This window comes from Microcaecilia unicolor, chromosome 9, assembly GCF_901765095.1.
Source record: "Microcaecilia unicolor chromosome 9, aMicUni1.1, whole genome shotgun sequence".
Classification (NCBI taxonomy): Eukaryota; Metazoa; Chordata; class Amphibia; order Gymnophiona; family Siphonopidae; genus Microcaecilia; species Microcaecilia unicolor.
Window position 1 is genome coordinate 169,853,810 of NC_044039.1, and position 25,818 is coordinate 169,879,627.

Consider the following 25,818-nt stretch of genomic DNA (forward strand, 5'->3'; position numbering starts at 1 on the left):
AACCTGGTCACCAGAGTATAACAGACCCGAGGCTAACAGAGACCCCCATGGGCCTCAGCCTCCACAGCCAGGCAAAGACAGCAGATGCACAGAATAGAGAAAAATACTCCTGAGAAGAATAAATCGCAGCTATCCTTAAAATATCAGCAGTTCTAACATAAAAAAAATAGGAAAAGAAAGCAGAAAAAAAATAAGGAGACTGAAGGCTCACCACCTTCCACCCGCTGGAGACTGAGAATACTGAATCGGTCTCTAGCTGGCAAGGCGCTCTCTAGAGTCAGAGTTATCGGTCTCCACCTACTGGAAGGCGTGCACAACCCATCAGTCACATTCTGAGCTGGCTCGGAGGGATGCTAAGGAACCACCATTGAGATGTTTTCAGTTCTGTGGGTATTTACAATTCCGGCATATTTAAATGGCAACAGACAACCAAAGGTGAAATATATTTCAGGGACTGCAGCTTTATTTTCTCCACACTGCTGATTTGGAGGAGAAAGAAGCAAAGCGGCAGCTTTTTTCAGAACCACTTCTCTCCTTTCTCTTGTGTGTGTTGTGCGGTTTCCAGGGGCAGTACGAAGATTGAAATGTGGCAGCAGCCTTGCTGTATAATGAGGAGTCGCAAGCATAAATAAGGAAGGCTTTTCCACTTTCATCCTCTTACCGAACACCTTTTCTATTTCCCTGCAGCTGTGGAGTACTTGCAAGAACTGTCAGCTCCAGACTTTCCATTAAATTTTCAACTGTAAAAGGTAGGGGATGCTTCTGTGCATTGGTCGAAAAATGGTTGTGCACTGCATTGCATGCACATTTGTATGTAATTAGCTCATTATAATAACTTTGCTTTCCATTTTCGTTAACTGCTACTGTGACAGGAAAAGAGCTCGCAGAACCATTTTGTGCATGTCTCACTGAACTCCGTGCTTGCTAAACTGGCTAGAACCAGTGTAAAAACCACGTTGCTGGCTTGTTAGGTTTTGTGCATCTGGCCCCGAGTCTGCCAGCAGAGAAAGGGCTGCTACAGCACAGATCCTGTTTGTGTCCTCAGGCCAGTAACAAAGATTAAAACTGTGAGGGGCAGAGAAGAGTTCAGGGTAGGAAGGATGAAAAAGGTGGCAGAATATCTATAAGCCAAGAGGCACATAGGCACACACCTTCCCTCCTCCCCCCAGACTCCGCATGACACAAACCTATACCCACACCCCTCTCTCAAGAGGAACACAAATATACACAACACTATTCATATGCCTCATACGGTACAATAATTCCTGCTACTTTAAGAACACTTCACCATGTGTTCTCCTGCTTCCACCCCCACACATGCTTGATTGAGATCAAGTGGAGGAAGGAGAAATGTGCCATTTTAATTAAGTTGTTCATCCCAAGTTTTTTTTTTTTTTTTTTTAAACAGCAAGCTTTACAGGACAGATTCTTAGTCTCACTCATACAGTCTACATCTACTGTTTAAGCAGTCTCATTCTACCTATAGAAGCTGTAGATGCATGACCATTCATGAAGTTGGTATAGTGTGTTGACATTTCAGGAGATTACAGTAAGATACACAAACCAAAAAGTGTCGTACCATCCTCTGGAATATCCAATTCAAGTTTCTCCTCCCACTCAACACACAATGACATCAGTCTCTTGGACTCAGAGCACAAAGTGCCTCTGTGGAAAAAAAAAAAACCACACACACACACAGGTTAGAAATATACATATGGGAGGCAATTCTATAACTTGGCACCTCAATTTAGGATGTGCTTGGTGCCAATTCTAGCATGGCACTTAGGCATGTCTAAGTTATTAAAGAATACTAGCGCAAACCCACACTGATCACCTTTCTGTGGGTACAACCAAAGCGGTTTACATATCTTATATGCAGGTACTTTTTCTGCCCCTAGTGGGCTCACAATCTGAATTTGCATCTGAAGCAATGGCAGTTAAGTACCTAGGAGCTGAAGTGGGAATCTAACCCAGTTCCCCAGCTTCTCAGCTCAATGCATTAACTGTTAGGCTACTCCTCTACTCCCTTTATGTCATGTGTAAAACAGTCTTACCTAAAATTTACAAGTGGCATGCTTAACTGACAGTATTCTAAAGCCTACAGGCATTTCTTGGTGCCATGCTCATGGTCTATCCATGCTCCTCCCATATCTATACACATCCTGAAGTTACATGCTAAAGAAAAATGCCAGTTAAAGACACCATTGACACGCATGCAAGTGGCACGCTCTAGGCACAAGCTTATAGCACTGGGGCAAGGCTCTAGTTAGCATTAATTCCAATACAACTATCACAGTTTACTTTTGTTGTGGAATTGCAATTCATCTTCCTTCCTGCATGTCACTGACTACCAGAGCCCATTAGCTTCTTCCCACCATCATGTAAACCGCCTTCTCCCATAATGGTTAATCCAGTCAACTCTCCCCCCTCACTACTCTTCGCTAACCTTTAGCCCATAATAGGAAGTCACAACAAATTGAACAGTACTTTCGTATCATTTCCAAGGCATTAATAGCATAGTTTAAAAATGCAACTCAGACTGTTCACCTAATAGCATGTTCTCCTTAATTATCCCCCAACATGATTTTTATTTTTAAATGTTGGTTAAGTACTTAAGTGGTGTGCTAAGTCACATTTCAGAACAGTTGTTACCAAGCAAATATTATAAAAAGCAGATAGGGTTAGTGCTTTTGTTTAAAAACAGAGCGCCAGTGAGCAGCAAGTGGCAAATGTTTTACATACCGGAAGTACGGCACATCGTGGCTTAACTCCTCTGACATGATTTTGTTTTCTTTTATCGAAGGTTTTAAAATCATTTCAGACACAGGAAGCCCTGAACATACGGGTACTTTTATTTCTGCAGTTAAGTCTTTAAAAACAAACAAAAATGGGAAAAAAGTGAAAATAAATGCCGATTTGTAGTTTTCACCATAGTTATATGCACCTTTCATCAGTTAGGATTTTTAGAATACTCAGAACAGAGGCAAAAAGAAAGTCAGATGTTTTCAAAATACAAACTAACAAGTGCCTCAAATGCTCTGTGCGTATTGTACGCATTTCCTCCAGCACGGGATCTGACCTATAATGCATCGTAAGTACATAAGTGTTGCCTTACTGGGACAAACTGAAGGTCCATCAAGTCCAGTATCCTGTTTGCAGCAGTAGCCAATCCAGGTCACAAGTACTTGGCAAGATCCCAAAACAGTACAATACATTTTATACTGCTTATCCCAGAAATAAGAAGTGGAGTTTCCCAAATCCATTTTAATAATGGCTTATGGACTTTTCTTTTAGGAAACCATCCAAACCTTTTTAAAACCCCGTTAAGCTAACAGTGTAGAAGTGAACGAAGGTTTGGGAAAGTAACAGAATTTGTGACTATGACAGAGTTAAAAATCATATACCTTAAATTAGAAAAATAATATTCTTTGAAAAGCAGCTCATCACTATAATGCTAGTAATTGCCGATAAGCATGCTTGTTCCTGACAAAACCACCAGAGAATCCCTACCTGCTGTAATATCTCATTATAGTCGCACGTACCTGGCACTACTAACTCTCTCTTTAAGAGCCCTTCAACTGTAACTACTCCCCTAACAAGGCTCATATATGGTTTTAACCTCCACCTTAACCATATATCATATAGAAATCATTCATATGTTTTTTTATATTTTTTATCGCTTCAGCAGTGCACATGACCAACTTCACTCTTTTATTGGACATTCAACAGCACCCAAATCCTCACTGGCGATATTTTATTAAACTGTTTCTTCATTTACTTATTTAACTGTTCATTTTACTTTTTAATCTCTAAGTTACTTATAAGCAATACTTAACTTGCACTGAACGGTCAGACCAGGGGTTCAACAATGCCCGACATGCATGTTGAACCCCTGGTCTGACCGCTCAGTGCAAGTTAAGTATTGCTTATAAGTAACTTAGAGATTAAAAAGTAAAATGAACAGTTAAATAAGTAAATGAAGAAACAGTTTAATAAAATATCGCCAGTGAGGATTTGGGTGCTGTTGAATGTCCAATAAAAGAGTGAAGTTGGTCATGTGCACTGCTGAGGCGATAAAAAAACATATGAATGATTTCTATATGATATATGGTTAAGATGGAGGTTAAAACCATATATGAGCCAGGAATGGCAGTGCGTGTGCCTTCAGGATTATTGGAAACGCTGCGGTCATCCTTTGTATTTAAATGGGCGTTAAGGGATCTTAGATATTTAGGGGTTCAGATTCCCTGGAATTTGTCTGAGTTATTTGATCTTAATTACCCGGCTATTCAGAAGGCGATTCAGAGTGATTTGGATCGTTGGAATTCTATTGGTCTATCTTGGTTTGGGCGGATATCGGTCATAAAAATGAATGTTCTCCCTAGGTTAATGTACTTGTTCCAAGTACTTCCTTTGCGTCTTTCCAGATCTTTTCTATCTAACTTACAAGCCAAACTAGTCAGCTTTATATGGCACCAGAAGCGTCCGCGTCTGCCGAGAAACTTCCTGTACAAAAGTCGGCGAGATGGTGGGTTGGGGGTCCCTAATCTATATTGGTATCACTGTGCTGCCCAGGCCCGCTAGACCATAGAATGGTTTCGAAGGGAGAGTCACAAGATGTGGGTTCATATTGAGCAATCTCTGGTGGGTTCACGTAGGTTGGGACAGCTAATGTGGCTTCCTAGTAAGCACAGGGGACGGGTGGAGTGTTTTCCACCTGTCGTTCAGAACACCTTTTACTACTGGGATCTTTGTTTCCCAGCAAGTCAGCCCTATTTTTCACGACTTGCGCCAATCGCAGATAATCCACTGTTTGAGCCGGGGGTAGGAGTGACGCCCTTTCAGAATTGGGCGGAGTTGGGATTGGAGATGTGGGGACAGTTGTATGAAGATAACGAGCTAGTTCCCTATGAGAAGCTCGTTGACGATTTTAGGTTACGGGTAAAGGACAAATATGCCTATTTGCAATTGCAACATTCTTTGCATACTCCGAAATATAAACAATGCCTGCTACGGGAGGTTGATCTTTTGGAAGAGATGTGTGTTAAATTGGGAAGTACTAGGGGGATGATCACTTCTTTATATGGCTACGTGAGCCAAAGACACAAGCCTTACTTGTTGCATAGGCAGAATTGGGAGAAAGAACAAGAGTTTATCTTATCAGATAATACATGGGTGAGTTTGGAGAAGGGGCTTATGAAGTCAGCTCTATTAGTGGCAGTGAAAGAGAATGCGATTAAAGTTTTTTTATCGCTGGTATTTGACTCCAGTACGACTAAAGCATATGTTCCCTGAGGTCTCCGCTAACTGTTGGAAGGGTTGTGGTGATCTAGGTACTATGGGACATATTTGGTGGAAATGTTCTAAAGCAAAGGCATATTGGAGGGCCATACAATCAAGATTGCAGGTTTGGCTGGGAGTCCTGGTGCAGTGGCACCCAGCAGTCTTCCTCCTGGGAATGAAGCTGGGGGGTTGTAATGAGATGCAATTCCAACTGGTGAGGGCGGCCTTACAGGCGGCTCGCATACACATGGCGAGGTGCTGGAAGACGCCTGGTGTTCCATCGCTGAGTGGGTGGGTGGCTAAGGTGAGGTATTTATGTGAGATGGAACGCTTGACAGCGGTGAAAAAGAAACAACTGCCCAGATGGGAACAGATATGGGAACCATTTACTCACCATTATCCTGTATGATTGGACGGTGTAACCAATGTACTTCATTGTTCTTTTTGCTTTCTTTCATTATCTTACTTACTGTTGCCTAACGATAGATGAAGGGTGGGGGTGGGGGGGGGGTATTTTGTGAATTAGGTAGATTTGATTTGGATAAGATAGTTTAATGGGAGGGGTGAATATGTAAATGGAAAAATTAGGAGTACTGATTGGATCTTATAGCTGCATTGAAAAAGTATTTAGGCAGCTTATTGAGATGTGAATCATGATGTTTGCGTGGATGTACTTTTGCTTACTTGTTGCTGTCATATTTGTACTTTTGAACAGTTGTATTGTTATTCAATGCTCAATAAAGATTCTTATAAATTAAAAAAAAACCATATATGAGCCTTGTTAGGGGAGTAGGTATATCTCATTATAGTGACATCTATATCCTTTTTTAGAAGTTACTTTTTCTCAAGGTTATTCATCATTGTAACTTGACAATATTTTAAAAAGGCCTATAGTTCTACATATAAGTAGCAATACCCAGATGTTATTTTGTTTAGATATTTTTTTAACATTCACTGTATACGAAGAATTTGCTATGTATTTTCTTTGAGCCTTGTAATGTCAACTATATATCTAAGGTTATAAAGCCAATATCATCTTTAAAGTTTCAACATCTTGATAAGAGCAAAAAATCTGCATCCTGTTTCTTTCAATTCCATTTATCTAGTTAGCCAGTCAATATTTTGTGTATAAAAAGAGGAGTTGTGTTAACTGTATTTCGGACTCGGACTTAGAGAGATTATCTATGTCTGAGATCTGTTCCTTTAATACAGCAATCATCATTGAACTAAAAAGTGAATAAATAAAGTTGCCTGACTGACTAGTAAGGTTCATTCTTCACAGCATAGCCATGGAAGATTTTTCCTCCAGGATCCACACCAGAAAGACTCAACCATACTAGTGTTCAAGCAGTTTCTAGTCAAAAGTCCATATGAAGTCTACAGGAAAATACCATTCCCCCTTAGCAGCACTTCCTCACAATCAGAGCCATAGAGCAATGAATATTCCTTCCTATGCTAGGCCTGTTATATGACAAAAGCCTTCACATGGCTGTCTGGTTCTCACAAGTTAGCATCTTTGTAACAGTGCTTTCTCAGGAACTGAGGAATGACACTTCAAGGATGCTCATTTGGCTGGAGCTGAGACCATGCCTTTCATATAAGGTGGATATAACTGGATATAACCTTGGGAGGTGCTGAGATACTGAGGATACAGTGAGCCTAAGATGTCCAGAATGTTTCAGCAGAATTATGTGTTCAGGGGGGAGAGGACACAAGGGGATTGTACTATGTATTAGTTTGCTCTGTGAGTACCAGCACGCTATGTGCACGTAGTACTGATAAGTAATTAGCCAATGGCCACAAAGTGTGCATGTGCACACACATCAGGAGAGATTGATATAATACAGGAAAATCCATATATGGCACAGGCTAGTTTCTGATTTTTACTTTAGGAGAAATCACATGATTTAGGAGAAACGAAACTTACAACAGTATATATGTGATGGCTGGGAAAGTGTTAGCTGAGCAGTCCTTGTTATTCAGTTTTTACGTCTGGCGTTTGTGTGTGACAAACTGCTCCAGAGAGATTACCGTATTTTTCGGACTATAAGACGCACCGGACCATAAGACGCACCTAGGTTTTAGAGGAGGGAAATAGGAAAAAAAAAAAAATTCGGACTATAAGACGCACTTTTTCCCTCCTCTAAAACCTAGGTGCTCCGGTGCGTCTTGTCCGAATCCCTCCCTCCGAGTTGGGGATCGCCCTTCCCTAGGGTTACCTCCCCTCCCCCCGGCCCTGTCACGACCTCTCCCCTTACTCACACGATCTTCCCTGGTGGTCTAGCGACGTCGGGGCAGGAAAGAGCCCCCTCTTTCCTGCCCAGCGCGCTGCTCTCCATCCTCCTGTATGCTGCCTGTGACGGTCTTGACGAGATTCAAAATGGCCACCGAGAATTGAAGTCTCGGCGGCCATTTTGAATCTCGCCGAGACCGTCGTCACAGGCAGCATACAGGAGGATGGAGAGCAGCGCGCTGGGCAGGAAAGAGGGGGCTCTTTCCTGCCCCCACGTCACTAGACCACCAGGGATGATCGCGTGAGTAAGGGGAGAGGTCGTGACAGGGCCGGGGGGAGGGGAGGTAACCCTAGGGAGGGCGATCCTGAGCTCGGAGGGAGGGCGGGTGGCCTGCTAAACTCTACCTTCAGACTATAAGACACACACCCCCATTTTTCTCCCAAATTTGGGGGGAAAAAAGTGCGTCTTATAGTCCGAAAAATACGGTACTTTGTATTGGCTTAGTGATATACCAATAAAGATTTTTACTGGTTGCACCTATATCTAAGTCTAATTGTCTCTCTTATTTTCAGTCCATTGGGCTGAAGTGTTTCCCCTCCCAAGGGACAGGGATTTACTCAGCAAGGAAGGATTAAAACTCTCAGCATAGGTCAGGTAGGCCCAGAGGAGAGAAGAGAAGTCCTAAGGAAGCTCTACTCAAAGAAGGCCGTTTAGCTTGGAACCCTGCTAAAATTGAGACTTTTAAACTGAAGGCCAAGACTGGCCAATTGTGCTGCTATTTGCAAAGAGAAGTGTAACCCTGGAATTCCAGGCCAGAAGCAGGCTGTTTGTGCTGCCTTTTGAAAGACAGATTAGTGCACACCATGGCCCTGTAGGAGCTGGTTACCATAGAGAACCTTTTGAACAAAAGAACTACTTTTAGGCAGGGGCGTAGCCAGACCTTGACGGTGGGGGGGGGGGGGGGGGGGGGGGCACATTTTAGCCCATCTGTCCCGATTCTGACCCCCCACCACCACCACCACTGTGAAAGTACCTTGGGATGGCGGGGGTCCCCAACCCCTGCCAGCTGAAGCGTTGGTCTGTGCCACGCTGGTCTTGTATTGCCTCTCCTGTTTTCAGCGCACCCTGCACACTCGTTTTAATGAAACTGAGCATGCGCAAGCATGCTCAGTTTCACTGAAACAAGAGCATGCATGGTGCCACTGAAAACAGAAGAAAAATGAGACAGCACTGGACAAACGCTTCAGCTAGCGGGGGTTGGGGACCCCCACCAGCCAAACTGCAGGCCCTAGAGCCAACCTAACCAAGGATATACAGAAAGTTACAGATGTGAATTTACCAATAATACAAGACAATACTGTATTAAACCAGATGTCTGATGGTTCTGACAAGATTATAGAAGTCAATAGGATTCTAATACCACAATAATAAATCATTTAAGTCCTAAAAAAGGTTCAAAATGTAAATTACATTTCTGATTAAAAAATAAACAATTATATTATTGCAACTCACTATTCTTGTATCTCAGCAAAACAGCTAAAACTGTTGCAGCTGATAGAAAACACTGCTATTAGATTGATCAGTGGGGCTGGGCGATTTGATAGTGTTTCTCATATTTATCGATATTTCCATTGGCTAACGATAAATCAAATTGATTTTAAGGTTCTCTGTTTGATTTTTAAGTCATTATCTGGTTTGAATTCAGAGGTTTTAACAGAGTTTTTGGTTTTTCTATCAGTGGAAAAAATCTTGGGTTTTTTAAGGATGAAGTTGGGTTTCTCTTCTTAAAAAAGATTCGGTTTAGATCTTAGAGGCCACTTTCTCTTTTGTACGGGCTAGACTATGGAATAAGCACCCTATGGAAGTAAGGATAACATCTTATCTTTCTTTTAGGAAAATGTTAAAAACCCCATTTATTTGAATAAATAATTTTATATTTTGTTTGAATTTTAACTCTTTCTAGTTTTTGGTGAATTTGTGTTGTATTTGTTATTCTTATCTTCTAAAATGTCAAATCGCTTTGAATTAATTTGGAAAATAGAGGTATAGAAAACTCCAACAGTACAGTCAGTCTTGTGTCCTTAAAGTAATGAAACTAATAACCATCCCTCCAAACTGTGCACCTCATCACCATGCTACGCTTTTAAGTTATGGAAAGCAAAATAGTATGCCACAGAGAAATTGGAGAATGTCACTTTGTGTAATTAAAACAAAACAGAACAAAAAAAAACAACCCACACACACACCATAGCCTTCTCTTGAGTATGCTCAGAGTACAATGTTCGCTGTGGTCAAGGTCCCAGATCAAGTAGGAAAAGCTAGTGTGGAATTCTAAGGTCTTTTTTCAATGCAGGTGTTTTTGTATTAAAAGGGGGAAATTTGCCACCATAAATTTCAGGAAGTAGTGCTTGTTCAGGAGTATGATAGGACTATGAAAAGGAGAGAAAATCCTGGGCGTGTCTTGGACCAGAAGAGATATCAAAGGACCCCTAGGGATGCAGCCAGCCAGTCGGGAAGCTGTATCAGGCTCTCCAGAGGAAAAAAAAAAAGGGGACCTATTTGGTAAGAGAGTCAAGGAGACTCAGAGCAGCAGGGATATTCACTTTCCTGGATTCTATACCACAGGAATAGGAATCTGATCCTACGACACTTCACCAGAAAGGATAGTGAAGTAAATTCTGTACTCAGGAGAATGACTCATTTTCCTACAGTGAGAACAAGAGGGGAACCAGTGGGAAATACAGCGATATTTCTGTTCTTTCCTTATCTTGCTCAGACAAGTAGATTATGCTCCATAACCAGATGGAGGTAGAGTACACCGAGCTTTCAGTGGCTAGTATAAGAAGAGGTGCAGACCTGGAAATTGGCAGTATCTCTCAGCCTTCAGCAGATTCTAAGGCAGCCTGACTTCCTGGAGGCTATGGGGTCTGTTGCCTCGAGGCTGAGTGTCTGGCCAGAGAGCTCTCAGTAACTGGTCCAAGACCTTCCCCTGTTGAGCCTGGAGGATACTTCCCTCTACAGCTCCAAGCCTTGGACCAGGGGTCCCTGCTTCAAAGTGGTCCCATGGGGCTTCTGAAAGTAGGGGGATGGAGGAGGATATGTATCATACCCCTTGCTCCCCTCCCTCACCTCACAGCCTAGGGGATGGAGACAGTGGCCTGAGATGGGCCTTCCTTTGACTGGGAATTGTAAATATCCATTAGGTAGCCCTCCCCTCCCTGTTTCTCTTTGCCCTTGCCACAAGGTTGCCCAGTTTTTCCAAAAATTGGCCAAAAAGAATACACCTACCTAACCCAAGAACATTGGTTCACGGCCAGTTCCTATGGGGGTAGGGGAAGCAAAGATTCTTTTGCTGGAACTCAGTAGGCTGCTCATTGAGGGGAAAAGGAAAAGTAAGCAGCAACCCAAACAAGTGTCTGGTATCATATGTCTGCTGGTTCTGAGCTGGATATTTCCAGGCTGTATTTCTCTAGGATGTGGCAGGGCCACAGTACAGATAACCAATGAGATGACAACTGTGGGCCATTCAACAATTTTGCTCCGAAGAAGTGTTTACCTCCTAGTCTGAAGTAACATGGAGATACTCTTTTCACTAGGTGGTTGAATATTACTCAGAAGGACCTCCTTTCATCCTAGCTTAGACTTTGGGGGCACTGTTAGGCTGGTGATGAGCCACAGAGGTTCTCAGGCAGGGCAGCAGGTCCCTGCTCAGATTATTTCTTGCACAGATAGATGGAGATATCCCTCCTAAGGGTTATCAGCATTTCACAGATTCATTAACCTGGAACCGCCTCCCTTCAGGTTCTCCTCTTGGGTGCACCATGTTGCCAGTCACTGGTTGGTTCAGGTGTAGTAAGTTTGGATGCATCTGACTAATTAGGGCCGGGCCAACACAGGATAGTCTAGCTATAGCCAGGGCCCTGCAGATGTGGAAGCCGTTTGTCGTCAATTATTTAGGAAGGACAGTTCATCTGGGTGTTGAAGCAACAGGTAGACCTCTAGTCTAGGAGAGTGTGGTAAACGACCCTAATCTTCACTCCAAGTGTTCACATTCCTGTTCCGTAGCCTCAGAGTGATCCCATGGGATCAACTCCATCTGCATCTCAGCTCAGTTTCTCTTCAGTTGAAGCACCAAAGCAGCCCAGTTGTCATCTGGAGTCACTTTAAAATGTTTAAATCATGATTAAAGGCACAGCACAGGCCTGGCTTGACTTGGGGGAAATCCACGATGCTTAAGTTGTTAGCTGGGGGGATAGCAACCAACCCCAGATATTGGGACCACCCTGAAGTCTAATACCCTTGGAGAATTTAAAAACTAACTTTTGGCCAGGGCCTTGGGAAGGTTTAGTCAAGGTCTATCATTTTCACCATATAACTTCTATGCTACATCTATCTTTGGAGTCAGGTCTCTGGCCTGGTCAAAGACAGCAAAAGGTTTAAGCCTCTTGATCATCTGGCTTGAACAGTGGGTAAGGAAAGCCTTATGGGTTTTACTCATTTACATGTTTCACAATTGCTTAGTTGCAAGAGCTAGAGTTTCAGGAAGGGCACTGGCAGTCACATGGACATCACTCTACTCCTTTATAGAGCCCTATCCATCTTCCACAGGCAGAATCACCCCTTGGTTTGTGTAGCTTGCTGCCTTCTAGTCCTCCATAGGGTAGCCTACTGGTATTACTTGCTCAGCCAAGTTTTTCCTTGTGTACTCAAGTCTGTGCAACAGTTTTCAGTATCATTGTTCATACTCATGATCCTTAACATTTGGAGTGGCCATTTTCAGTAGTGCATTCTCCTCATGACTCCTGCAGTCTGCATGTGTGCAGGGGGTTGTTTCAGATTGCATGAGTGGTATCTCCCCTTTTTCGGAGTCAGGATTGCTGAGTAGTGCCAATTGCATGGACTTGGAGATCTAGGGAGTCATCATGGTGTGGTTATCAGAGGGAGAGGGAGAGAGGCCAGTAGATCTAGGTGCTTCTTAATAGGATGCCTACTTGGGGAGACCTGAAGCACCTCTGCCTGCCACATCAGCAACACCTCTTTACACATTCCACCAGTGCTTCCATGTGGAATTAATGTAACTGCTACTGCAACAAAACAGCAGAATGGAAGAATGCCTCACAAAACAGCCACAGAGAGCAGCTTTGCGCTAGCAGCAAGAAAAGGAAGAATTTTTGAGAGGTTTCATGTTTCGTCACTAGCTTGGTAAGAGCAGTAGCTAATATATCACACCTGTGAAGAGCACAGGTAAAGGGGGAGATGATTCTGTCTGGAGTATTTTTGCATCCTGAGAAGCCCATGGCTATAGCAGCACTGGACAGGACCACATATTTATGGCCTGCTTAACAGAAGTTCTATCAAATCATCTTGTTTAGAAGCATCAAGAGCCGATGGCAGATCCAGCAAATGAAGAATGAGTGATGAGGGCACAGAAGACATGCTGAAAAGGTCATACTGCTTGCTACAGCAGGAAGCAATACCAACATATCTTGCTTGTTCTCTAATCATGAACTACAGCATGCTGGAGTCCAGACAGTGCAGCAACAGCCTCTGCCTCTCTCCCCAAAGGCATCAGTAGAGCCTTCAGCACCTGGGGACCCACCCCACCATGGCTACCCAACCTAGGTTCCTCCTGAGGAAAACTGCCTCTACCTGATACTTGCACTACCACATAGTCTTTAATGAGCCTGAAGCTTTAATTTCAGAAGTGCATGCACTTTTGTAAACTAAAAACATTGTTATAGAGAAATAGAGAAAGTGATGTATATACATTCTGTAACAGATGAAACTGCAAAAAGTGAAATACAGCTAAAAATGCCTTTGCAAGACCTAAATTACATACTAGGTAAAATATTTTTAGTTGCAGTTTGATATCCAGATAAGATTATGAGAAAAGCTCATTCACCTTTTTCTAGCACTAGCAAAGAACCTGCACACATTGTCAGCTCCTGATTGTCTAAGTCTGTGTTTTGTTTATCTGGTGAAAAATGAAATACAGATGTAGCTTCTGTCTTCACTGGACTTGTGATTTCTTCAACGGGATTACTAGAAAGTGACAAATGGGTTAAAATATTATTATCATATAGATCAAACTATTATACTACATAAAAGTCCTATGTAAAATTAAAGAACATGATCAACACTCAAGACCTGGAAGATCAGAAGAAGATGGGTCTACAGGATCAAGTTTAAACACGTACACAAAACTTCCCTCTTGCCCCCCCTCCCCAACAAAATAGGGATGGAGAGGTGTTAATCTGCACAGATCAACAGCTACAGCCCTAACCATTTTATAAACTGTTTTGTTCTTTGTCTATCATCTACTATATGTTATTACAAAAAAAAAAAACTTCCAGGAAACAAAAATCAGAAGTAATCTGTTCTAAAAATAGTCAGTCACTTTTGGAAGACATCAGAACTCTTTCACGAAGAGAAAAAAAAAAGTTCATTCTCAAACATAATGAAACTATAACTAATGCAGTAGTGTTCTGATGCTTCTCAACCCTCACCTGGAGGCATAACTTGCCAGTCAGGTTTTCAGGATTACCACAGAGAATATGCACACTGATCGGCTGATTTTGTGGTCTGGTTTCACATGCCATTTTTTGGCCAAAGTTATATGAGGTCTTTTTCCTCCTTTCTTAACGAATGGGCATGCTATTACTTTGATTCACAGTATTTTTTGTGGTTTTCACATTATTTGATTCAGTGAATCTGATTTGTGGGTACTTTTTACATGGTGTATCCAATTTTCTCCTCCCCAAATCAACTGGAGCTGAGGGTAAAGGTAGTGTTCACGTTTAAAATAAATTGCTTAGACAGGCATTATAAGTCGAAATAATAGGAACACTGCCAACTCAAAAACATTTCAGTGGGCTTATGCTAAAATGGCCTCACAAGATTGAAATGTGTTAATTCAGCGTACTGCCTAATGTGTTAGTAGCTAAGCCAATCATTTTTCATACCCAACCTGGGTCAGACAAGGTGAAATTTGTTACTACCTGATTAATTTCCTTTTTGAGTCCTCCTAGTTTAGTCCAGCCCAATGGGTTGTGCTCCCTAACCAGCAGATGGAAGCAGAGAATGCTGAACTTTATTAACATCACCATCAGTGAAGTCCTGCAACTCTCCAGTATGCTCTTACCCAAGCTGATGCGACTACCATCTAGAACAGTGATGGCGAACCTATGGCACGCGTGCCAGAGAGGGCACGCAGAGCCCTCTCTGTTGACACGCGCGCCGTCGCCTCAGCCAGTTCCAGCCCCCTTCCGAATAAAAGTCATACCTCCTCGGCGGTTAAGGCGGCGTCGGCAGTGAAAAGCGCTGGCTCGGCGCACCTTCAGCCGTCCCTTCTGTCTCTCAAGCTCTGGTCCCGCCCTTGCGGAAACAGGAAATGAGGGCGGGACCAGAGCTTGAGAGACAGAAGGGACGGCTGAAGGCATGCCGAGCCAGCGCTTTTCACTGCCGCTGCAACCCCGAGCAGGTATGACTTTTAAATTTCGGAGGGGGGCCCTGGTGCTCGGAGGGAGGGAGGGAGGGCAGGCGGCCTTGTGCTCAGAGGGAGGGAGGGAGGGCAGGCGGCCTTGTGCTCAGGGGGAGGGAGGGAGGGCAGCCGGCCTACCTGGTGCTCGGAGGGCGGGAGGGATGCCTGGTGCTGGGAGGGAGGTAGGGCAGCAGCCCCAACGAGAAAAAACTAACAGGAGGTGCAGACCTCCCGTTAGGTTTTCTACGGTGACTTCCTCGGAAAATGGTAGTGCATTGCATCAGATTAGTATTTTAATACTAATTTGCTCATCTGCATACCATTTTCGTTGGCTGCTACTGTGACAGGAAAATGCCCTTTTGTGCATGTCCACGGTTTACTACTTGCATTCTAAACTGGCTAGAACCAGTTTAAAACCCAAGTTGCTGTTATTCAGGTTAAATTGCCCTGTTGGCACTTTGCGATAAATAATTCGATTTTGGGTTGCTGTTTGAGCACTCGGTCTCTGAAAGGTTCGCCATCACTGATCTAGAACTCAGACCAACAAAAACCGAGAACATATACAAGGAAACTTCCTTTTATCATAGGGCCACAAAAAATTCTCTCGAACAAAAGAGTCCTGTAAGAGTTCCAATTCACAAGAACCACAAATGCCAGCAATACCAATTTCCTCTGGAAGGTACCAGGATTGGTCTAACAGGACTCAAAGACAATATCACATAGAACAAAATTTCATCTTTTAATTCCTGCTACACTAGTCCAGACTAGCGGAACATTCCCAAGCTTTACTGTCCTGAGTGGGATGGGAAGACCATGCTTCCTCAATCACTGTGCACTCAACATGCTGTCCTCCTTAGATTGCTCATCCAACCAGAAGTGCTTCATAAATGAGTGCAGTGAAGACCAAATCACCACTCTACAGATTTCCACTAGTTGAGAACAACTGAGCCTTTGACCAGAAGTCACCTGTGTGCACCTTCAGTGCCACTGGCATTTCCTTTCTCTGAAACAGATATGCTGAACCTATTGCTTTCCTTAAATCCACTGAGCTAGAGAACTTGGAAGCCACCTACCTTCTTCTAGGGCTGCTGTTTAAAGACAAAGATAGGTATCTCCCCCCAAATAGTGGATCAGATCTCTGTACATCCAGTTCATGAGAAAAAGAAAAATGCTTTATAAGTGTTCTTTCTTTGGAGAGGACTGGGAGACTTCATGATTTACATGAAATGACAATACTACCTTAAGGTAAAAAGGCCGACATGGTCTGAAATGACACAATCCTCTGGGGAGGTAAGGTATAATCTCAGCAAGATAGAGCTTGCAACTGAGACCTGTCTAGCTGAACATACTGCTACCAAGCAGGCTGTTTTCAACTATACCTTCTGGAATGCTTTCCAAAGCAGTTCAAATGACTGACCCGCCAAAGCTTCAAGAACCAAAAGGTCAGTTCCCACTGAGGAACCTCCCCTTCCTTCAGTATGATGCCAGGGATGCAACCTGTACTTATATAAAGTGAGAGGAAGAAAGGAGAGAAAGAACACCCCAAACATTTGGAATGCCCAATCCCTCAGCTCTCATTCTTCAGGGACCAGGGTGCTCCAGCTAAGGAAATCTGCTTGCCCATGATATGTGTTGCAGGGATGGTGACCAGACAGTGCTCTGGCCACTAAAACAAAGGGGTGACTTCTGTGGCTACTCCTGCACTTCTGGTTCCATCCTGCTTGTTGACATATATTAACACCCTTATCACTGAACCTTCCAGGCAGATATGAAAGTCAACAATTCCAGCTTTACTACTTGGGCTTACAGTCTGTTGATGGACCAGAAGGCTGCCTGCCACATTCAAGTCCCTTGAGCCACCTAGTCTTAAAGGGCTCTCCAGCCGAGAAGGCTGGCATCTGTCATTAAGCCCTACCCAAGGAGAAGGTGCAAGCAGCATGTCTCTCAGTATATGCTGAGGGCAGTGCCACCACTTTAGCAATTGCCATGCTTCCAGCTGCAGTCGTAGCCTTCTTGTATGCCAGAGATCATGAAGCCCACTGGGAAAAGTAGACAGCACCATAGTAGGCTTGTGCCCAGGGCGTTAGATCCAGGGTCACCACTGTAGATCCTAGTAACTGCAGATAATTCCAGTGCTGCCTGTGCTAGAAACTCCTGCAACTGAGACAAACCGCTGTACCTTCTCCATGAACCATGCTCCAAAGTGTGCCAAGGACTGGCAGGGAACAAATCCTGCTTTTGGCATAAATATCACCCAGCCCAACCTCTTCTGGTCCTGGGTCACCCTGACCAGGGCTTTTTTGGCCTTGCCTTCTGAATTGGTCTGGATCAGTTAGCTGTTCAGATTAGGGTGGACCCATATCACCTCTTTATGAAGGAATGCAGCTACCACACCACAACTTTTCAAAACGTCCTTGGGTCATCACCAATACAAAAGGCAGTGCCCTGAACTGGAAGGGCCTGCCCAACAAAATCTGATAAAGCCAAAATGGCATGTGGAGATAAGTTTCTGCCAGGTCAAGGGAGGTGAGAACTCCCTTTGCCCGAACACCACAATCACCGACTGTAGAATTCTATGTGAAATTTGTTACCCATAGTGCCACATTTACTCTCTTGAGGTCCAGCATCAGGTGGGAAGGAACCTCTTTCTTGGGCACCAGAGTAGCTGGGAGTATTGTCAACCTCACTGTCAGGGTAGAACTGGTACAACTGTCCCAGGTTTCTGCAGTTTGTCTAAAGTATCAGTTACAGACTTCCGTTTGGATCCTTGATGTGGTACTACATAGGTATGCTTTCGAGTTCACAGAGACTTTCTGTCAAACGTATTGTGGGCTCATTCTGCGACAAACGAACTGGCAGTAACCACCCACCTGTTGTGACTCCTCGGAATAGGCCAGCTTCCTCTCACTGAAACCTTTAGCTCCCGTACCCAAGAAGCCTCTCCTATCCCTGGGTTTAAGAGCATCCTAAAAGGTCTATAGTCTCAAAATGCTCAGAGCAGTAACCTGAAGAGGTTGATGCCTGCTTTTCACATCAGGATGATTCGACAAAACTTCCTCAGTAAAGCTCTAGCGGCCACCATTGCACAGTCCTCCTCAGAGCTTCTGCAGCCAGACATTTTTTAACTAGATCCTCCAAATCCTCCCAAAAGGGGAGCCTGCTGAGCCTCAGCTTTGAGGTTGAGTCTGTGGCCCAATTCTAGTGTCACAGTGCCTGTCACACAACCACCACTCAGACCTAGCCCCAATCTGAATGAGGTCAGAGCACATCTGCCACCAAGACAGTCACGATTCCAACTAGGCCACCTTTAGTGACTAAGGGAGCTGCAGGACCCAACAAAGAAGGACTCAGGCCACATTACTCACATATATCACAACATGGGTTCCTATAGCTAAAAACTGATTTCAAGAGCAACTCAACTGTTGAGAATCCTTGAGGGCCAACACTGCCTGTATCAGGATAGTTTTCTTTATGGCTGTGGTCATGAGTGTCAATCTTGGGAAGCTTAAACAGCTGTTCAAAATCCTCCCAAGGAAGAGGATAAGTCTACCCCTACACCTGGTGCACATGAGCACCATGTCCAGGTTTTCTCACTCCTCCAGGACCATCCTATGTGGGCCTTAGAGAGGAAAAGATCTTGTCTATCTTATTAGACCCTCCAGAATCAGGTCCCCATTCACTGACTTCTCCACTGGTGCATCTGCTTTTTTAAGGGAGGACATTACCTGGGAGTTGAGAAATGGCTGGTCCTTAAATCTAATAAGGTAATTGTCTAGGAACTCATCTGCATCAGAAGGCAAAACCTCCCCTTCCTCTGGAGGCATGAGTAACAGCCAACATCCTCTTTGTCCCCCAAGAACCAGTCATCTTTATGCTCTGAATCCAGGAGAGTACTTTGGCCATTACTCTGCAAATCTGAGTGGAACTTAATGCAATGTCACCCTATCTCTTATACCGAATATGAACTCCTTTACTTGACTGCTTATGCTACTATGTCAATCAAGATCTTTAATGTAATACCACTTGTATCTCTCACTCCCGAAATGGCGATCGCCATGACAGAACAATGTAAGCCACATTAAGCCTGCAAATAGGTGGAAAAATGTGGGCTACAAATGCAATAAAAATCAATCAATAAACTTGGGCCTTTTTCAGACCTTTGAATGCTACTACTGGTCTCCTCCAGTCTGCTGTAGTACTTGGAGAGGCCAGAGCCTTCTAGACGCAACTGGCAATTTCCCTCACTGTTATCACATAACTGCACAGAAGGTTCCCCCCTCCTCCCGACAGAACTCTTCTTCAACTCATTCCAAAGCACTTGGGAACCCAGGAATGTCCCTTCATTCAAGGCTGCTTCCCTCACAGCAGTCGGGTGCACAGGAAACATATGGCTGCATTTCCTGCCCTAAAGGTGGGGGAGGGGGGAGAGAAAAAAAACTAAATTGCACACCCCAACCCAATCCCTTTCTGGGCTTTAATTATTCTCTGAAACTTCATCCGCCACAATTGTCAGCTGCTCCACTGCTTCCCCATCACAGGTAGGACAAAAAGCTAGAAGCCAACAAACAGCACAGGCCATGGTCTGGCATACGTAGGCAAAGCAATTGAAGAGCACTTTTCCAAACTCATTCAGTCCATTTTTGAGCTATGCTATTGTCTTGATGAACACAAGATTAATTTACTGTAGCTTATCCCTGTGCATAGGAATAAGCTACAGTAAATGAATCTTGATGGACAAAATTAATCTCATAGCTTAAAACTGACAAAAATGGACTAAGCAAGTTCTGGAAAAGTGCTCTACAGTTGTATGCAGCCACCAGCACACCACCTCTCCTGACCAGGTAGATCGAAGATTCATTTAAAGCCGAGCAAAGCTCTTAAAAACAAAAAAAAAAAACCACCATCTTCTCACACAGGAGAAAAAAGGGGGGAGGGGGAACAGGAAGGGAGTCAGAGGTCTCACAGTCAGATACTCAGAAGTACTCCCTAAAGGCCAGCCAACTCTGCACTTAATGACCCCACCTTGCTGTCAGGCTCCAAAGCCCACCAGGGCTAACCCAGCCCTGACTAAAAGTCTGCAATTCCACACCTCAAATCAGGTGAAGGTCCATGAACTAACACCAGCCAAGGGAAACGGGTCTTAACCCAAGCCTCTAAAAATTACAATGCACTACTGCACCAATCCAAACAACAATCACTTGCTGGAGACTGAATACTGGAGAGTTACAGGCCTACACTAATCCTTATAGTGCAAGTGATATCGCAGAAGTTTAGTGTTCTCTGCCTGCACCTGTTGGTTGGGGAGCAGAACCCACTAGTCTGGACTGGTCTAGAAAGAGGAAGGAATAGCTTTTATTTTATCTGTTTACAGTTACATATATGCCACTAGAAAATGAAGATACATACCTGAAGCAGGTATTCTCCGAGGACAGCAGATTGAATAGTATCACTGATGGGTCGTCGTCTGCGACAGCCCAGGAGCCCAGAACTTACAAAAAAAATTAGAACTTTCGAGTGCACGACATCGCACGGGTGAAGACGCACCGCGCATGCTTGAGCAGGTTCCTGCCCGCGACTCGACTGTCTCCCTTAGTTAATAAAAAGCAAAAAAAAAAAGCAAAGGAACAACTCCAAAGGGGAGGAGGGTGGGTCGTGATACTATTCAGCCTGCTGTTCTCGGAGAATACCTGCTACAGGTATGTATCTTCATTTTCTCCGAGGACAAGCAGGCTGAATAGTATCACTGATGGGGTATCCCTAGCCCCCAGGCTCACTCAAAATAATGAACATTGGTCAATTGGGCCCTGCAAAGGCGAGGACATAACTTAGATTGACCTAAAAAGAAACAACTAAATGGGAGTGCAGCCTGGAACAGATCCTAAATGGGCCTAGGAGGGTGGAGTTGGATTCTAAACCCCAAACAGATTCTGCAATACAGACTGTCACGCCAGGTATCCTGCTGAAAGCAGTAGTGAGATGTGAATGTGTGGGCTGATGACCAGGTTGCAGCCTTGCAAATCTCCTCAATAGAAGCTGACTTCAAGTGAGCCACTGATGCAGTCATGGCCCTGACATTATGAGCCGTGACATGGCCCTCTAGAGTCAGCCCAGCTTGGGCATAAGTGAAGGAAATGCAATCTGATAACCAACTGGAGATGGTGCGTTTACCGATGGCAACTCCCCTCCTATTGGGATTGAAAGAAACAAAATTGGGCAGACTGTCGATAGGGCTTTGTCCGCTCCACGTAAAAGGCCAATGCTCTCTTACAGTCCAAGGAGTGCAACTTGTCCTAACCAGGGCGGGTATGTGGACGGGGAAAAAAATGTTGGCAAGACAACTGATTGGTTCAGATGGAACTCAGACACCACCTTCGGCAAGAACTTAGGTTGAGTGCGGAGGACTACTCTGTTATGGTGAAACTTGATATAAAGGTATGCACCAGGGCTTGGAGCTCACTGACTTTACGAGCTGAAGTAACAGCCACCAAGAAAATGACCTTCCAGGTCAAGAACTTCAGATGGCAGGAATTCAGTGGCTCAAAAGGAGCTTTCATCAGCTGAGTGAGAACGACGTTGAGATCCCATGACACTGGTGGAGGTTTGATAGGGGACTTTGACAAAAGCAAACCTCTCATGAAGCGAACAACTAAAGGCTGTGCAGAGATAGGCTGACCTTCTACACGTTGATAAGCACTAATTGCACTAAGATGAACCCTTACGGAGTTGGTCTTGAGACCAGACTCAGATAAGTGTAGAAGGTATTCAAAAGCAGGTCCGTGTAGGACAAGAAAAAGGATCTAGGGCCTTGCTGTCACACCAGATGGCAAACTTCCTCCACTTGAAAGAGTAACACTTTTTCATGGAATCTTTCCTGGAAGCAAGCAAGACTCAGGAGACACTCTCCGAGAGACCTAAAGAGGCAACTTCTAGGCTCTCAACATCCAGGACGTGTGAGCCTAGACATCCCAACCTCCAATCTCCGAGGTTGGGATGTAAAAGTGACCCTTCGTTCCGAGTGTTGGAAAACAGTCCAATCTCCAAGGTTCTTCAGAGGACAACTCCAGAAGAAGAGGGAACCAGATCTGAGGCCAGAAAGGAGCAATCAGGATCATTGTTCCCCGGTCTTGCTTGAGTTTCAGCAGAGTCTTCCCTACTAGAGGTATGGGAGGATACACATACAGCAGGCCTGTCCCCCCAATGCAGGAGGAGAAAGGCATCTGACGCTAGTCCGTCGTGGGCCTGAAGCCTGGAAAAGAATTGAGGGACTTTGTGATTGATCTGAATGACAAAAAAATCCACCGAGGGGGTGCCCCACACTCGGAAGATCTTGTGGACAACATCCATGTTCAGAGACAACTCGTGAGGTTGCATGATCCTGCTCAACCTGTCGGCCAGACTGTTTTTGACGCCTGCCAAATACATTGCCTGGAGAAACATGCCGTGATGGTGGGCCGAAAGCCACATCTGGACGGCTTCCTGACACAGAGGGCGAGATCCAGTGCCCCCCTGCTTGTTGGTGTAATACATTGCAACCCGATTGTCTGTCTGAATTAAAATAATTTGATTGGACAGCCGATCTCTAAAAGCCTTGAGAGCGTTCCAGATCGCTCTTAATTCCAGGAGGTTGATCTGAAGATCTTTTTCCGGAAAGGACCAAGCCCCTTGAGTGTGAAGTCCATCTACATGAGCTCCCCACCCCAGGAGAGATGCATCCGTCGTCAGCACTATCTGCGGCTGAGGAATTTGGAATGGACGTCCCAATGTCAGATTGGATCGAATGTTCCACCACTGAAGGGATCTGCAAAACTCGGTGGAAAAATGGTTTACATCCTCTAGCTCCCCTGTGGCTTGGCACCACTGGGAAGCTAGGGTCCATTGAGCTGATCTCATATGTAGGCGTGCCATGGGAGTCACATGAACCGTGGAAGCCATGTGCCCTAAAAGTCTCAACATCTGCAGAGCTGTGATCTGTTGAGACGCTCGAGCCAAGGACACTAGGGCCAGGAGATTGTCTGCCCTTGCCTGGGGGAGATAAGCTTGAGACGTCTGTGTGTCCAAAAGAGCTCCAATGAACTCTAATTTCTATACCGGGACAAGGTGGGATAATTTATTACAAACTCCAGTAGCTCCAGTAGTCAAATAGTCATCCGCATGGACTGTAGAGCCCCTGCCTCTGAGGTGCTCTTCACCAGCCAATCGTCGAGATAAGGAAACACATGCACTCCCAGTCTGCGTAGCGATGCTGCGACAACTGCCAAGCACTTTGTGAAGACCCTGGGCGCAGATGCTAGGCCAAAGGGTAGTACACAGTACTGAAAGTGCTGAGTTCCCAGTCGGAATCAAAGATACTTCCTGTGAGCATTGAGATGCGAGTATAGGCATCCTTTAAGTCCAGAGAGCATAGCCAATCGTTTTCCTGAATCATGGGAAGAAGGGTGCCCAGGGAAACCATCCTGAACTTTTCTCGGACTAGGAATTTGTTCAGGGCCCCTAGGTCTAGGATGGCAAGCATTCCCCCTGTTTTCTTTTGCACAAGGAAGCACCTGGAATAGAATCCCAGCCCTTCTTCCCCTGGTGGTCTGGGTTCGACTGCATTGGCCTTTAGAAGGGTGGAGAGTAGAGAGCTGCACGGCTTCCGTCCCCGCGGGAATCCCGCGGAACCCGCGGGATTCCCGCAGGGACGGAGGCAGTTCCTTCGGGGTTCCCGCGGGGATGGAAGCTGTTCTGCGGGGTTCCCGCGGGGACGGAGTCAGTTCCTGCGGGGTTCCCGCGGGGATGGAACCAGTTCTGTGGGCTTCCCGTGGAATTGTAAGCTCCACCTGCACCAGCCTCTCATCTACCGAATACCAATTTCTTTGAGTGCTGTCTCCTCCTTCTCCTCCTCTTCCGCCTTGCTTTAACAGCATAAATGTGGAAAGTGTTCCATTAAGGAGGTGGTATAGTCACAAATGATGACGGAATTCAAAAAGGCATGGGATGAACACAGAGGATCTCTAATTAGAAAATGGAAGTTATAAAAAACCTAACCTTAAATGGCTGCATGTGTGTGGATGTGTCAAGTGACGCTTAGATGGCGACTCTGGCTGTGATGAACTAGGGCTGATACCTGGCAGACTTGTATGGTCTGTGTCTCATACATGGCAATCTGGTGTAGGATGGGCTGGAAAGGGCTTAGACAGCAACTTCAGTGGCTGGAACATGAGGACAGTGCTGGACAGACTTTTATGGTCTGTGTCCCACAAATGAGAACATGAATAGGCTGGAGTGGGCTTCGATGGCAACTCCAGCAGTTGGAACATAAGGATGGGGCCAGATAGACTTCTGTGGTCTTTGTTCCAGAAACATGAAAGAAAGACCATAATCAAGTATATAATATCACACTTGTTGATTTAATGATGAATTGATCATGAGTGTGACTATTGGGCAGAGTGGATGGACCGTTCAGGTCTATTTGCTGTCACTTACTATGTTACTATTAATCCTCTTTGCTCCCAGGCTGGTGCACAGACCTCAGCTCTGACACAGGCACGAGAATCAGATGTCACCTGACCTACTGGCGCGTGCATGTGGCAACCTCTCTGCACACACTGCCAGTGAATCAGAGACAAATCTTACATGTGCGCACCAGAGTGTTCCAAGTTCCAACTTCCGTTCCTTCCTTGCCTACAGTGCTGTGGCTCAAATTCAGAGAGAGACTGAGGGAGCTGACTGGAACTTTCTTTTATGTATTATTAAATTCTTACGGGGATGGGTGGGGACGGGTAAGATTCCAGCGGGGATGGGTAAGATTTCTGTCCCCGTGCAACTCTCTAGTGGAGAGTTCCTCTACAAGTACCTGCTTGTGCTGGAAGCTGAAGGATTGAGCTCTCGGTGGGCAATTTGGAGGCATGAAAACCAGATTGAGTGTGTATCCTAAACCGGACTATTTGAAGAACCCACCTGTCGGAGGTTATAAGAAGCCATCCTTGGTGAAAAAATATCAACCTTCCCCCGACAGGCAAGCCGTCCGGCACGGACACTTATCGAGGCTATGCTGCACTGGAGCCAGTCAAAAGCCCATCCCTTGCTTTTGCTGGGGAGCCCTAGGGGCCTTAAGCGCACGGCGTTGACGGGAATGCGCATGCTTGGGCTGAGCCTGAACCAGCTACCGAGAAGCAGGAGTGTATCTACGCCTATTATAGGAATAGGGAGCACTCCTCTTCCCTCCAAAAAAAAAAAACCTCCTAGAAGAGAAGGCAGTAGCAGAAGACGTCCAGCGGGAAAGAGAATCCATGGCGTCATGATGCTTTTTTTATCCGATCGACCATGTCCTCTACTTTTTCACCAAAAAGATTATCACCCCGGAAAAGGAACATCCATCATTCGCTACTGGGTCTTCTCATCCAGGTCAGAGACATGCAGCCATGAGAGTCTGCACATCACTATACCTTGAGCAGCTACTCGGGATGCTACATCAAAAGTGTCGTAAGAGCCCCTGGCCAAGAATTTGTGACACGCCTTCTGCTGTCTGACCACCTGGTGAAAAGGTTCAGCAAGCTCCGAAGGAAGTGCTTCAACTAGACAGCTGCCTCACCAAGTTCCGAAAGTGGATGCTCGTGTAGAGCTGGTAAGTTTGAATTTTGGCGAGCACAGCGGCCTGATACGTTCTCCTCCTAAAAAGAGTCCAAGGTTCTAGAATCTCTGCCTGGGGGCGCGCCGAGGCATAGTCTCTAGTACTCTTGGCTCTTCTGAGAGCAGAGTCCACCACCATGGAATCGTGAGGAAGTTAGGCCTTCACCATTACAGGCTCTCCATGGATTCTGTACTGGGACTCAGATTTCT

At 45.0% G+C, this 25,818-nt stretch overlaps 1 protein-coding gene across 3 annotated transcripts in view; it reads right to left on the reverse strand.

Annotated features, from left to right (window-relative positions):
- Positions 1–25,818, reverse strand: part of DLGAP5 (DLG associated protein 5) — a 220,224-nt gene that overhangs the window by 126,637 nt on the left and 67,769 nt on the right. For all 3 annotated transcript variants that reach the window (XM_030214158.1, XM_030214159.1, XM_030214156.1), the window contains exons 9-11: positions 13,420–13,559; positions 2,743–2,869; positions 1,580–1,665 (exon numbers count right to left, since the gene is read on the reverse strand). In XM_030214158.1, coding sequence (XP_030070018.1) covers positions 1,580–1,665; positions 2,743–2,869; positions 13,420–13,559 — 353 coding nt within the window. The remainder of the gene's footprint in view (positions 1–1,579; positions 1,666–2,742; positions 2,870–13,419; positions 13,560–25,818) is intronic.